At 41.8% G+C, this 15,933-nt stretch overlaps 1 protein-coding gene across 2 annotated transcripts in view; it reads right to left on the reverse strand.

Moving 5' to 3' along the window:
- Positions 1 to 5,853: 5,853 nt before the first annotated feature.
- PTN (pleiotrophin) overlaps positions 5,854 to 15,933 on the reverse strand; it is a 100,514-nt gene continuing 90,434 nt past the window's right edge. The window contains exon 5 of one of the 2 annotated variants that reach the window (XM_080819116.1): positions 5,854 to 6,612. In XM_080819116.1, coding sequence (XP_080675242.1) covers positions 6,560 to 6,612 — 53 coding nt within the window. In that variant the 3' untranslated portion in view covers positions 5,854 to 6,559. Of the gene's footprint in view, positions 6,616 to 15,933 lie in introns of both variants that reach the window. The other variant, XM_080819115.1, reaches the window with a different exon arrangement.

The raw sequence follows: 15,933 nt of genomic DNA on the forward strand, positions 1-15,933 counted from the left end.
TTCCTGACCTTAGGAGAAAAGCTCTCAGTTTTTTTTCCCATTGAGGATGATGTTAGCTACGGGTTTTTCATCTATGGCCTTTTTTATGTTGAGATATTTTTCCTCTCACCCTACTTTGTTGAGGGCTTTTATCATGAATGGATTTTGTACTTTGTCAGCTGCTTTATCTGAATCTATTGAAATGATCATATGGTTATTATCCTTTCTCTTATTGATGTGATGCATCAGATTGGTTGATTTGCAAATATTGAACCACTCTTGCATCCTGGGACTAAATCCCACTTGATTATGGTGAACAATTTTTTAATGTATTGTCGGATTTGGCTTGCTAGTATTTTATTGAGGATTTTTATATCTATGTTCATCAGAGATATTGCCCAGCAATTCCTTTTTGTGGTGTCTTTATCTGGTTTTGTATCAGGGTGATAGTCACCTCATAGGATGCATTTGGAAGTTTTCCTGCTTCTCTTATTTGGAACAGTTTGAATAGAATAGGTATTATTTCTTTTTAAAGTTTCAGGTAGAATTTGCCTATGAAGCCATCAGGTCCTGGAATTTTGTTTTTTGGGGGAATTTTTTTGAATATTGATTCAATCATCTTGCTAGTAATAAGTCTGTCCAAATTTTCTATTTCCTCCTAATTCAATTTTGGTAGGTTGTATGTTTCTAGGAATGTGTCCATTTCTTCTGGGTTGTCTAATTTCTTGGCATAGAGTTTTTCACAATATTCTTCTACAGTTGCTTGTATTTCTGTGGTGGTAGTTGTTATTCATCGTCTTTCATTTATGATTTTTATTTGAGCCCTTTCTCACTCCCCCCTTCTTTTATGATGAGTATGTCCAGAGGCTTATCAATTTTGTGGATCATTTCAGAAACCAGTTTCTGATTTCATTGATCTGTTCTATTGTTTTTTTTTTTTTCATTTCTATATCACTTATTTCTGCTCTAATCTTTATTATTTCCTTCCTTCTGCTGCCTCTGGGCTTCATTTATTCTTTTTCTAGCTCCTTCATGGGTAAGGTTAGATTGAGATTTTTCTTGCTTCTTGAGGTAGGCCTGTATTGCTATAAACTTCCCTCTTAGAATGAATTCTTCTGCATCCCAAAGGTTTTGAGTCATTGCATTTTCATTTTTGCTTGCTTCCGTGTACTTTTTGATTTTTCTGGTTGACTCATTCATTATTTAGTAGCCTGTTATTTAACCTTTATGTGTTTGTGCTCTTTCCAGATTTTTTCCTGTAGTTGACTTCTAGTTTCACAGTATTGTGGTCAGAAAAGATGCATGGTAAAAGATGCAGAAAACTCTTCCAAAATTCGTAGAGACTTGTTTTGTGACCTGATATGTAATCTATTCTGGGGAATGAATGTTCCATTTGCACTTGAAAAGATGTGTATTCTGCTGTTTCAGGATGGAATGTTCTGAATATATTTGTTAAATCCTTCTGGTCCCATGTGTTGTTCACGGGACACACATTGCTTCCTTATTGATGTTGTTTGGCTGATCTGTCCATCAGTGTAATGGGGGTGTTAAAGTCCCCTACTGTTACTGTGTTACTATTGATTTGCTCCTGTATGTTTGTTATTGGCTGCTTTATGTATTTAGGTGCATAAATATTTACAGTTGTTATGTCTTCTTGTTGGATTGTCCCCTTTATTATTATATAGTGTCCTTTTTTGTCTCTTTTTCCGGACTTCGTTTTAAAGTCTACTTTTTCTCATACAAGTTTTGCTACTCTGGCTTTTGACATCACTTGCATGATAAATGTTTCTCCATACCCTCACTTTCAATCTGCAGATGCCTTTAGCTCTGAAATAAGTCTCTTGTAGGCAGTGTATAGATGAGTCTTGCTTTTTTTTTTTTTTTTCCCCATTCCATCACCCCATGTCTTTTGACTGGAGCATTTAGTCAGTTTATATTCAAAATAATTATTGATAGATATATATTTATTGCCATTTTGTTACTTGTTGTTCTCATGGTTTTTCTCTGATCCTTCTCTTTCTCTCTTTCATGGTTTGTTGGGATATACTTGGATTCCTTAGTCTTTATTTTTTACATATTACTGTTTTTTGATTTGTGGTTATCATTTGGCTTATATATAATATCTTCTGCATGTAGCAGTCTCTATTAAGCTGATGGTCACTTAATTTCGAACTTATTCTTTATTCCTCACCCCTCCCCATTTCAGATATTTTGTATCATAGTTTACATCCTTTTATTTTGTGCTTCTCTTGACTGATTTTTACAGATATACTTAAAAGTTTTTTTGCTTTCATGCTTCTATTTTTCTTACTTTCACTCATTTTTGGTTTTTTTTTTTCCTACTCAGAGTACCCCTTAACATTTCTTAGAGGGGTGGTTTAATGGTCATGAATTTTAACTTTTGCCTGCAAATGCTTTATCTCTTTTTATTCTAAATAATAGCCTTGCTGGAGAAGGTATTCTTGGCTGCATATTTTTCCTTTTCAGCATTGAATGCATCATGTCACTTTCCTCTGGCTTGTGAAGTTTCGGCTGAAAAATCAACAAATAGCCTTATGGGATTTCCTTTGTATCTGCCTTCTTTTCTCTTAAAATTCATTCTCTATCACTTTTTGGGGGGGGGCATTTTAATTACTATGTGTCTAGGTGTGGATTGCCTTGGGTTGAACCTGTTGGGGGATCTCTTTGCCTCCTAGATCAGGATCTCTGTTTTCAATCCCAGATTTGGGAAGTTTTCAGCTATTATTTCTTCAAATACATTTTCTCTCCCCCTTTCTCACTCTTCTGGCATCCCTCTAACTTGAATGTTACCATGCTGAATTCTCTTAAGTCTATTCCCATTATGCAGGATTTGTTTGTCACCTGTTTAGCTTGATAGCTTTCCATTCCTCTCTCCTCAGGTCACTGATACATTCCTTTGCTTCTTGTCGTCTACTACTTATTCCATCTATAGTATTTTAATTTTATGTATTGAGTTCTTCATCTCTGATGTGTTATTTTTTATCTGTCAGGGGTCTCATTGATGTCCTCCCTGGTTTCCCAAGCACAGTGAATATCTTGATTATTATTTCAAATTCTGTCTCAGGCATATTGTTTCTGTTTCACATAGATCTTTTGCTCTGATTTTGTTCTATTCTTTCATTTGGGACATACCTCTCTTGTCTCTTCATTTTGTCTACCTCTCTGTGTCTGCTTTTCCTGTGTGTTAGGTCAGTCAGCTATGTCTTCTGCTCTTGCGAGTAGTGGCTTTAGAAAGAAGAGGTCCTGTAGCGCCCTGCAGTGCACTGTCTCCTGTTCACCAGAACCCAGCACTTCAGGGGAGTTTCCTATGTGTGTTGCTAGTGTCCTGCTCTTGTGTCTGAGTCCCTTTACCTTTCAGCCCAGCTGTCTGCATGGATTTTCTGCCTATTGTGGCCAGTGCTTGCTCTCTGTGATGTTAGTGAGAACCAAGCATGCAAGGCATGACCACAGAAGGACTCAGGGGCAGGGCAGCATTGAGCGGCTGGTCCTGCTTTGTATCCCGTGCAGCCTGGTGGCTGCTGGGAGCATGGTGCATGGTCATGGTGTTGGTGGCTGGGACAGGCAGTGTCTATGTGCATTGCAGTTGGGTGGGGCCTGCACAGTATTAACCAAATTGGTACTGAGCCCAGGGCCCAGGCCAGCATGTCTGGAGTGGGTGAGTCCTCAGGAGAACTCATGTGCAGAGCATATTGCTAGCAGGGTAAGTGGCAAGTGTCTGTGCAGTGCCACCTCCCTCAGGTGGCTCTGTATATGCTGCTGGCTCCTTTGTTCCCAGAGTAGTTCCCCCAACTCTCTCTGAAATTACCATAAACAGATCTCCCTGCTGTTGTGCAAACTGTGGCTTTTATGTTGACTTTCCCTGGGCTGTTGTCTCTTTAGGGGTAGAGACCCAGCTACCACTGGCTATCCTGGCTCACCCACTGCTCAGTCAGCTGACTTTTAAAGCTCCAGGCTCCAAGTCCCACTGCTTATACAGATTCACAGAATTCAGCCCTTCTTGGTTTCAAGGCCAGATATTATAGGGATTCATTTTCCCTGTGTGGGCTTCTTTGGGTTTTCCCCTTTCTGTGTCCATGGAGCCCTAAAGCTTCCTCTCTCCTTTGGTCAGCTCCCAACTACCATTTCAGCCCTTACTAACCTCTCCGATTTCTAACCTCTCCAATGCAGCAGCTTCTCTACATTTAGTTGTGGGGTTGGTTCTGCCAGTCCTCGGTCCACTCTCCAATTCATGTTCTTGGATATGAGTGATAACTAGTTGTAAATGTAGGAGATGCATTCAGGGTCCTCCTACTCTGCCAACTTCCCAAGCCTCTTTTTCTATCACAGCTGATTTCTTTATATTTCCCTTTCCTACCTCAAGGCTAAATAAACTTTAAGGTAAAGTCCATAAAATTCAGAATATTTGGGAAGAAGAGTTTGCTAGTGCACTCTCTGAAATGACTAATGATGGTCTGTTTTCTCCTATTTGTGAGAATCTTTTTTTTTTTTTTTTTTTTTGGAGCTTGTCCTTTTGTATTTATGTTTTCAGTACTTCAGCAAGATATGTTAAGCTGGAGCTGGGGTAGAATAATTCCCAAGACTTAGGGGAAGTTTAATTTCATAGCCTATGCAACAGCAATGAACATTCCAACCATTGCCCTTGCTTTAACAGAGAATCAGAGGGTTATGTTATGGTTTGTTAGGAATCATCCTCCATGCCCTGTGAGTGGAGGGGATGCCACGATCATTTACAGAGCTGCTTTTCTTTGGGGAGATTTTGTTCTAGTTTACCTTCGCTCATTACCGATTCACGAGTTGCTATTTTGGCTAAAGAGTGATGGAGGAGCAATATTAGCTGAGAGGCTAACGAAATTTGCTGCAGACTCTTCCACCATCTCTATCCGTATGGGACTTGCTATAAAGAACCCTACTCAAAACTTTCTTCTCCTCCATCCATCCCCATGAATGCTTTTTTCCTATTAAGGTCCTCTGGTAAAAGGACTGTATTCATGGTTCATGTCTGTCATTCACTCTTTACAAGGTGCTCTGCTGTTATCAAGCACCAGTCCATAAAATGTTTTAGGTTTTTCTACTCCTCACTGGCAGTTGGTTTTGACTCAGTGGGGAGCAAGGACCCCCTTCAACATTTCTAGCTCAAGTGGAGTCTTTGACTCAACTGCAGAACAGTTTAGCTTTGAAGGCTCTTTGGCTGAAATCATTAGACCAGTTTGTAATGATTTTGTGGCTAGCCCAAGATATGCTGAAACCATTATTTCTGAAAGTGGACTTGGAGTTATCTTGGTAAATAGGTGTTTTGTTTATTGAGTCTTACCACTTTAAAATTAGCAGTGGCTTTTTTAAGCGTAATACTAGCTAATCTCAGCTGATTTCTGAGGTGTTATTTCGCTAATAGAAGCATTGACTTGTTTATTTAGAGATTGTACTTGGAACCCAGCAGATAAGGGAGTTGTACAGATAGTCCTTGGTAGATATCTTGGTACATGTGGTAGATAACAGAGTCGGAATTGTTGGCCTACAGAAGCCAAGTACAAACTACTATTTTGCATGTGTCACTCTGTTCTTATATTGGATAAATCTGAGCTTGCATAATCCAAATCAGGAAGAGTGTTTTCCTGGTCCATCAAACTCTGGGTTACTTTGGGACTTTTGTTCAATTCTATAACACTAAATATTGATAGTTAAAAATACAGAGATGTACATTTACATCTATGCTGTGTATACCTAAACCCTCTATAACATTTGTGCCCAAGAGTGATTTAATTAGTTTGTCTGATAGCAGGTTAATGGGGGAGTGTAGGAGACCACAGAAGAGGGTTGCAATAGCAAATCACTGCACACAAAAGCACCTTTTTTCAGCATCACCTTGATTTATTTTCCTAGTCTTTTTTTTCCTCAGAAGGAAAAATAATTTCATCAAGAAAACAAATGTTCCTGCCAAAGTGAATTTCTTTTAATGCTTTTCTTAAAAAAAAAGAAAAAGAAAGAAAAAAAAAGCAACATTGAATTAGGGTTTCCTGTGCCCCCTCCCCCCATTTTGCTAACCAAAGTTTTGTTTGTTTTTTTTTTTTAATCCATTGGCAGAAAACAAGATATTTTCCTCAGATAGGATGATTATAGTTTATTGCTGTTTCGTTTAGTATATATGTTTTTCTCAATTGGGAAAAAAAAGTCTAGGTGAAAAAATTAACAAGAAAAGTAGTTTACATGGTCACAACACTTAACTGCTGGCAAAAGAAAAAAAAAGTAAAAAAAAAAAATTTAAATGTAAAATACCACATAACTCCAAAAAAACTTACCTCAGTTTTCTACCATGTATCATGTACTATAAGTCAACTTTCTAAATAGGATTACAGTCCTTTATTATAAGCCCCTAGTGGTCCTATGGTATACATTTAAAAAAAAAAACACTACTACAAAATTTTTGTTTTTTTGTTTTTGCCTATCGTGTACTTAAGCTATAGATAACTGTTGAATAAAAAGCCTACGTAGGTATAAATGCAATAGTTAACTGATCCTGTTTGCTGACGTCCTTTTCGTCTTCCACAGAAGGTGGCACCCATTAGTCCAGCATCTTCTCCTGTTTCTTGCCTTCCTTTTTCTTCTTCTTAGATTCTGCTGTGATGAAAAAGAGGGGAAAAAAATCATCACGTTAGTAAACGGTGGGGGTACTTTTCTTTTACAGTTAACCCTCCATGCGGTTGAAAATCTGCATGTAACTTCTTATCCCCTCAAACTTAACTATTAATAGCTTACTATTGCTTGGAACCCTTACTAATAACGTACACAATTCATTAACACATATTGTGTGTATGTATTATATACCGTATTCTTACAATAAAGCAAGCTAGAGAAAAAATGCTATTGGTAAGTACTGTATTTATAAAAAAATTCACATCTAAGTGGACCCAAGCAGTTCCACCCCTCATTTTTCATGGGCCAACTGTCATCATCCGGGAACGAAATGATTAGATGGAGAGACAAAGCGCATGTGTCTGTGAACCTGCTTTTGCCAGGAGAGCGCCTAGGAGAGCAGGCAGGAGTGATACAGCCTTCCTTCATGCGGACACCTGTAGATGCCTGTCATCTTATTGGTTGCTCCCATTTGGTATTTAAAATACTGTCTGAGGGTCCTACTTAGAAAAGAGAAACAGGGCAGACCTCTGTAAGAGAATACACCAGGATACTCACTGCTCAGTGGGGAGGTATAAAAGCTCTGCTTAGCCCCCTCACTCCCCGCATGCCCTTCCCATGGGGCTGTTAATAAGCATTTTTCCTGCCTATTTCAAAGTGTCTTCTCTCCTGATTTGCTCTTTGCTTATATATTTGCCAGTGATCCATATCTGAAGGACCAGCTCTGAACCACATGGAGCTTTGACTCTATAGTCTCCTCGCCTTGGATGAAGCAAATGGAATGTCCCAACTTGAGCTAAACTGGGTAAGTAAAACCATGAGGATTTTTTTAAAAAGATTTTTTTTTTATTTGACACACAGAGAGATCTCAAGTAGGCAGAGAGGCAGGCAGAGAGAGAGGAGGAAGCAGGCTCCCTGCTGAGCAGAGAGTTCCAGGCTGGGCTCCATCCCAGGACCCTGAGATCATGACCTGAGCTGAAGGCAGAGGCTTTAACCCACTGAGCCACCCAGGCACCCCAACCATGAGGATTTAAATCAAAACATCCTGTCCTTGTCCATTGAATCATCATGCTGTCTCCCTTTTCCTAGGCAGAGGAGAATGCAGTGTGGAACAGGGCATGTCAGCGTGGGCTCCAAAGAAGAGAATGGTCACAATCACTAGGCTAGCAAATGAAAGGCTATTGCTAAATGTTTTTAAGATCCTTCCCTCTGGCCCACAGTAGCGGTAGAAACAGAGGGGTCAGGTACGGGCTCTGGAGTCGGACTGCTGGCATGTGAGTCCTGGCTCCATCACTAAGCCAAGCTGAGGCTTCCCGAAAGCCAGTCGTGTTATTTGTATCTCAGATTCCTCACCTGTGAAGGGGCGTATGAATCGTACCACTTTACAGGGTCAATATCCTCATTAAATAAGTTGTAGAAAATTCCCTGAGAACAGAACATGGCATAACAGCCTGTTCTCAATAAAGGTTAGTCTATTATCACCCTAATGAAACCTGCTAAGAACGAGAGGTCATTTCTCCATATAATTAATATTCTTCATCATGCCCAAGACCCACTGACTGAGCAGGTGCCTGAATGTGCTGAATGACAGAGGAGTACTGGGACAATAATCCTGGCAAGCAGGCCCAGTTCACTGGATCACAGGGCCTGTGTCCAAGAGGAGCCTAGGGAATATAATGCCAAACACGTACATTGTAAAACCCAAGCTTATACCTAGGCACAGCTCGAACCTTTTTTTCCCCCAATCCTCATCATTTCTTCTGATAAGATTGAAAGCCCATTATTTACTAGGTGAAGTAATATTTCCATACAAAGTAATTGTCCTACGCTCCTTACTCAAGCTTCAAGAGGGCATCACACACAATTACACCAGGAGTTGCTAACATCCTGCAAAACTGCTGTTCGCAAGCTTTCACTTTGTTCATGCCCGTCCTTCCCTTTCCACCTAAACTGAAGAGACTTAAACTTTCACTCTGTTTTTGCTTGTCTTTATAAATATCCCCTCCTTTGGACCCATGAAAGGGTAAGATGACCAGAACTTCTAAGTTCAAAGATACCTACAAAGTCAAATTCTGTTTTCTGTTTTATTTCTGAATAGTCAGTGTCTTAACATTTAATAATTCCCAGTCTTTGGTTGACATTTTAAACAACAGCTGTTTATTAGAAAGGTGTCCTCAGAGAATAATCTGGGATGTCAGCTGGAGTGTAATTCTAGTCTCTCTGGTCTCGAATTCTCCAAATCCTCTACTGGAGAATGCCCATAGTTTATATTCACTAATTAACAACTTGCTAAATACCAAGAAATCAACCAATTGCCCATTTAATCTGCACAATGCCAATCAGAAAGTTGTGGGTTTTGTTTTGTTTTTTTTTTTTTGACACTGCTGGCCAGTCATCTGGGCGTTCCTTTGACACACTGGAGACCTTAAGACCACTCTGAGTTCAAATCTAAATAGAAAGTAGTGGAAAGAAGGATTAAATTCTATTTGCATGAGGTCAGTTTGGTTTCTCACATAAAAAAGCATTCAAATTCTGAGAATAAGGAAGAAACTTAGGTTGGTAATATTGCTTCCAAACAAAAGCATTTTTTGGGGGGGGGGGTGACTTATGTACATTTTACAGACAGACTATATGAATGTTGTCACTACTTGTCTCTGTGGCCTCAAAAACTCAGGAACAGCCTCTCAGGCTTTACCCACTCGACATGAGGGTGTTTTTCTTTTTTTAAATATTTTATTTATGTATTTATTTGAGAGAGGGAGAGAGCACAAGCAGGGGAGAAGCAGAGGTAGAGGGAGAAGCAGGCTCCTGGCTGAGCGGAGAGCCCGATGCGGGACTCAGTCCCAGGATCCTGGGATCGTGACCCGAGCTGAAGGCAGAGGCTTAACGACTGAGCCACCCAGGCGCCCCTCTGCATGAGGGTTTTTAAATAGTATCGTGAAGTCTACAACCTGCAAAGAACCTTGTCCATCTGCCCTATGTGGGTGCTGAAGAAATGGAGTCCAGAAGAGTGTCAGTGGCTCCTCAAGGTCCACCGCGATCTGGCTGTAGAAGCAAATGAGCGGCCGCTCTCTGACCTCCTCCCACAGCTCCCATTGCTCATCCGTCGCTAGTAAATGCAGCTGGTCTTGTCCCGCACTCGTCTCTTAGCCGTCACTCAGATCCCCTCCCTCGGCTTGGGTCTCTACCCTTCGGCCTATTTCGGTTCCTGGGGCACATCATTCTTTTTCTCCCCTAGTCTTCGGCCTTCAAACCTCCTTTTCATCCCATCAGGTCTGCGCTTCCCCGACCACCTCCGTCTGGGCAATGCCTCCCATCCTTTAGGTACCCGTGTTGACACCAACTTCTAGTCGGTTCTCTGCTTGGTCTGCGTTAGAAGCCTTCTCTCTGTATCTCTTCTCTCAGAGCACTGACCGTTCGTACTGTGGCCGCCCCTAAGCATAAGCTACGTGAGGGCAGAATCCCGCCCCACTGTCCCTTCCCGAGCGGCCAGCACAGGGCCTGGTGCGTGACAGCTGGCTGGCAGCTCCTCGGTGAGGTACATAAATCTCTCCCATGACAAGAACCTTTGCCTCACTGGCTCACCACGCCCTCCTCTTCCTGACGGTGCTTCCTTGAGGTTTCTCTGCTTATTTTCACCTCAGCCAAATGACTGAATTGTGTCAAAAATGGTCTCCAGCGTGTCAAAGGAATGCCCCGATGGCCTCAGCCATTATGCACGGCATTCCCTCCTCCCGCTCGTCCTCCTGCCCCCTCAGCCTCGCTTAGCCAACATCGGCCCAGCCCTGAGACCTTCATTTCGATTTCGGTTCCTCAAGGAAACCCGCCCAGAAACCCCACACGAAGCAGCTTCCATGTGCCTCTCGCCGCTCTTAGAAAATTCATTGTTCGATTCTAATTCCACACCTAATTAATCTACATTTCCCTCTTCCTGTGAGGGCAGAAGACCGTATCTGTCATTTACATCTGTGTCCTAGTGCCTGGCACGTGACAGGTGCTCATGGAATATTTGGTGCCTAAAAGTGAAGAAACGGACACGTGGACGGGACACAGAGTCAATTCATTCATATTTCTCAAGGAAAGTAAGGACTGCGGTCCAAATCTTGCAGTATTTCAGGATCTCCCTAAAGCTATTTTATGAAGAAGAAAATCACAAACATACATCCAGGAACGCTATCCAGATTTCTCAACCCTTTCTCTTGTCTTTAAAATAGAAGACGGAATTAACTCTGTGAATCAGAGAGAGTTCTGCCCCGGCTTAGCAGCCCGTCGAGGTTACAGGGAGAGAAATCTGCTGTGAGCATGAGGGTCACGGATCGGCTTAGAGCAGGGCTACACCGGCGTAAGCAAGTGTTTTGTTTGTGACAGAGTCACACAGCGGCAACTCTCCAAGGTTTTAAGAGCCGCTGTGATCGGCTTCCTGATGTCAAACAGCCGGGCACCGTAGTTCCCAGTGAAAAGAGCCAAGACAACGGAAGGAAGTACACACATGCCGCACATGAAATTAACACCCCAGGCTCCATGTCACTCTTCCCCACGGGGACTGAGGCTGTGAGACTCAAGGGGATGCCAACAGGAAGTGAGCCACTGTGGACACGTGAGCTCAAAGGGCACCTGCCTGAAAAGTGGCTTGTTTTGTTCCCTTGGATGATCCCTCCTGGGACCTCACTGCATATTCTAGAAAGGATTCGGGTTGCTCACATGGCTATGAATCACCTGGAGGGCCACCCTGGACTGTATTCTATTTAGAAAAGTCAAAATTTGGCCAAGGAAATTTCTCACGATGCATAGCAAGCTCTTGCTATGCATCATGAGAATTTCTAATTTAAAATTTAACATAGTAATTTAACAGGAATTAATGAGAGTCATGCTACAGTAAATTCAGAACCTATACATTTTAAAAATTCTGATTAGAAAACAAAATCTTTAAGAATTAAGTGGCATCAGGGCCTTGTTTAGTAGGGCAATGAGGAAACCATGAAATTCTGCTCGAATCATACTAAGAACCAAATCCTCGAAGAATTATTCTAATCCGGATCCTTCCATTTACCAGCTTTGTGATGTTGGGCAAATTGATTATTTTACATCTGTTTCCTATAAACTGGGGATAAGAACACCTAGTCTGTCCTCTGGAGAGGGACATCATGAATATTATGTGAGCTTACAACCTCTAATATCCTATTTGACCACCCCTGTTCAAGAAACATTCATTTCTTCATTTAGCAAATATAACCCTATATCCACTGTGTACCCGGCACCATTCTAGATGCTGGGAGATGATGGTAAACAAGACAAAATCCTGCTTTCGTAGAGTTTACAAGATTTCAAGACTGCTTGCTGTGAGAGTCTTCCAAAATTGTAAAGTACTCTAAAAGTATGTATTTTTAATTGGAATCATGGGTATGCAGCAGCTGTTTTGATGACCTCAATGTCTTTCTCTTCTTCCTAGTTTCTCATGGCATCATTGATGCCTACACTGTAAAAGATACAGTATCCACGGGAAGAATTACTAGGGAGAAAAAGAATGTCTACAGGAAATTCAGCCTGAAGGTAAGAAGGAGTTTCTCCTCTCTCTGTTATTTCATTCTTCTTAAAAATATTACTTTGCTGGTTTTAAAAGTAATACGGGCTTATACAGAAAGTAAAGAAACAGATATATGTTAACAGAAATCACCCATATTTTCAAAATACAGAGAGAATACTTTCCCCCATGGGTTCTATTTGTATTCTTTTTATTTTTTATTTTATTTTGACAGACAGAGATCACAAGTAGGCAGAGAGGACGGCAGAGAGAGAGGTGGGGGGAAGCAGACTCCCTGCTGAGCAGAGAGCCTGATGCGGGGCTCGATCCCAGGACCCTGAGATCATGACCTGAGCTGAAGGCAGAGGCTTAACCCACTGAGCCACCCAGGCACCCCTCTATTTGTATTCTTTCAATGACTATATGTAACATATACTTTTAGTAGGAATATATTGATGGTTGATAAAGTATTTTATACTAAAACTTATTTCCATACCACTGCATCTACTTTGAAGCATGCCCACAGAGGATTCCTTTATGGCATCCCGTTCCATATGTTTTGTAACCTTCCCTCTTTTGTTGGTCAATTAGCTTGTTCTCACTTTTTATTACCACAAATAGGGATGCAATGCACATTTTGTACAAATCACAATACTGTAAAGTGTTATACAGATTACTGGAAGAGGATTTGCTGGACCAAAGGGCAGGGCCTTTGGAAAGCTCTAGATATGCACTGACAAATCTTTCTGGAAAGGCGGTAATCATTGACTTTCCTAGCAGTGACTTCTGTCGGACCCCATCACAGCAAACTTGTTCTCAAAAGGCCCATAATCACCAGCGTGCATCATCTCTTTTTCGTCACAGGCTTTTTTAGGAACAGGATTGCCAAGCAGTTGGTACAAGTAAACACCTGCTCCCATTTTCAGGATTCAGGAAATCGGAGAGAAAGTTGGGGGAGTGGATCTTGGAAGAAAGATAACAATGTAAAGGTTTTCAGAGAACTCCAGGGAGATGTTATGTCAAGAATAGAAGAGTTGAGAATTCTGGAATAAGCTTATCTCATTTTCTTAGCAAAACATCTCGGTTTGATTCATTTTCAGAGGGCCTGCCTGTGCCCCCAGAAAGCATGAAAAGGATTTGAGGGATGAAATGATTGGTGGAGCCTGGATTTTAACTACCGTGAGTTCAACTCTGTTTGCTATTGACTTCAATGAAGTAGCTTTGGGTCACTAAACCAATGGCAGGAACTACTTATTGGAATAGAAAAAAGAGATTTGCACCTTCTTACAGGTAGAATTCATATAGGAGGAGGCTATGGACAGTCAGAAACGGACATGGTAGATTCAGAGAGCATGAGGGCAAGGCCAGCGGGAGCCATGCCAGAGGCCATGGGAACTAGCCTTTGGAGACTCATTCAATAAATCATGAGAACTGGGGCGCCTGGGCAGCTCAGTTAAGCGTCTGCCTTTGGCCCAGGGTCCTGGGATCGAGCCCCACATCAGAGCCTACTTCTCCCTCTCCTGCCCATTCCTGCTGTCTGTCTCTCTCAAATAAATAAAACCTTTATTTAAAAAAATCATTAGAACTGAGCGAAGGAAAAGGATCATATCACTGTCTGAGTACAGTTACAATGTAGATCTGTCCAAAAGGCCGGAAACCACCACCATTCTTTTACTGTTTCATGAACCTATTGAAAGGAACTTGCTTGTGTTTTAGAATTAGCCACCCGCTTACCTGAAAACACCTAATCCCTCACGTCACCTCGCTCTTCCTTAGAACTGGTAATAAGGCTTTTAAATCCCGAGTTACGCAACTCAGTGATCCGCCTAGAATCCAACCAGGTACTAGACAGCTCAGCCTCCTTCATTACATTTCCCAACATTTCCGTTTAAAGTGGGGTAGCATACATTAAGTTGCACAACACAGAAAGAATTCTCTATTTAAAAATCCAACATATAACCTTTACATTTTTTTTCTTAAATCATTAATTGTACTTATTGTGGATTATTTCATTGATCACACAGAGGAAGCTTAATAAGACACTAAACATGTCAGTTTCGTGCCAAAGCACAAGTCACCCAGCAGTGGTAAAGTAACCCCCCTCTCTTCACCCAAGACCCAGCTCTCTAGCCTCTTCAGCCTCTTTTCCATCTCTCCGTTCTCCTTTCTTTAAAGGAAGTGGAGACACCTTTTGGCTTCCCCAGCCAATCGTGAAAGGTACCCTTGTTAGGACGCGCTTCCTTTATTCAGCAGTCATGAGTGCGTTCGGGTGACTCCCTGATCTGACCTATGCGTATGGGAGACCGGGAAGACGATCAGGCCTACGGTAACCTCCTGTATTAGCTCCACCGAGTCACTGGTTTGGAACAGCTGAACATTCATGTGGATTTTCCCCCTGAGTCACAGGAGAGAAGAGCAGGGAGGAAGCGGTTCAGAAGGGCATCATCTGTAAGGCCTTTAATCCATGGTGTTCTCACTTGTATACAAGTTACAGAAGGAAAACAACAGCTGTGGGTTGCAGGGGGTGAATTTGATGTTCACGTGCTAAATTTTGTTTTTAAATACTAGCTAAGCTGAAGAGAGGCAAACATAACTAATGCAAGGGAAACTGCCTGGGGAAGGCGCGCATTTCTGATACTTATGCTAGGGTGTGTGCGTGCACGTGCGGTGGCTGTCCCAGTCACTACACGTTGTCACAGCTGCTGGTACTGATGGCTAGTAGTGACAGGGAGAATGAAGCTCTGACTTCATTCTCGTGTCTTCCAAAGTTAGTTTAAAGAACTCGAGTTAGGCACAGTGGTTGACATGCACATGTGCTCACACAGACGTAGAAAAACATGGGGCCAGGAACTAACGATGGGTTTCCTATGTTCAGCAAAAGCATCTGCCCCTCCCTCACTCTGTGCACCACTCTGAAGACCTCACCCTTCTTCACTTCCACCCCCACACAGGAAAGAGATGATATTTCTGATATGAGGTGTAAATGTTCAAAAGCTGGTTTCTGCAAGAAGGACGCCCCAGGGAGAAAAGCTGTCATACAATTAGATCTTATATGTCGGTAGCCTAAACCAGAAATGCAGAGTATTATTAGAATCAATAATAAGTAGTTCCCACTTAGCATATCATCACTTTCTCTTATTGTACCTGATGTTGAACATTACATGACCGGTGCTACTGGAAAGTCAAATTTTGATTTATGTCAAGGGGAAAAGTTTGAAGTCTAGAATATTTAAAAGTTCAGTAGGTACAGCTCCAAATCATTTCTTATTTCCTTCCCCAATGGGTTTTTGTTGTTACTGTTGTTGTTCCAACTGATTCTATGCATCTTGCTACAGGCTGAATAAGGTTTTCCTCAAAAATTCATACTGAGTTCCTGACCCTCATACGTTAGAATCTGACTTTCCGGGAGAGGGTCTTTTTAGAGGTAAGTTAAGATGAGGTCATCTTAGTGGACCCTCACCCCAAGACTGGTGTCCTTAGAAGAGGGAATTTGAACACAGACATGCACAGAGTGATAACTATGTGAAGACACAGGGACAAGGCGGCTATCTATGAGCCAAAAAAAAAGTGCTCGCTTCAGCAGCACATATACTAAAATATGAGCCAAAAAAAAAAAGATCTGAACAGATCCTTCCCTCACAGCCTTCGGAAAGACTCAACCCTGCAGAAACCTTGATCTTGGCCTTCCAGCCTGCACAGCTGTGAGAAGACAGATTTCTGCTGTTGAAGCCACCCAAGCTGAGGTACTGTGTCACCCAAGAGCGAGTGAACCCGTACCCCGG

The sequence above is a fragment of the Martes martes genome (genome assembly GCF_963455335.1).
Source record: "Martes martes genome assembly, chromosome: 11".
NCBI classification, from domain to species: domain Eukaryota; kingdom Metazoa; phylum Chordata; class Mammalia; order Carnivora; family Mustelidae; genus Martes; species Martes martes.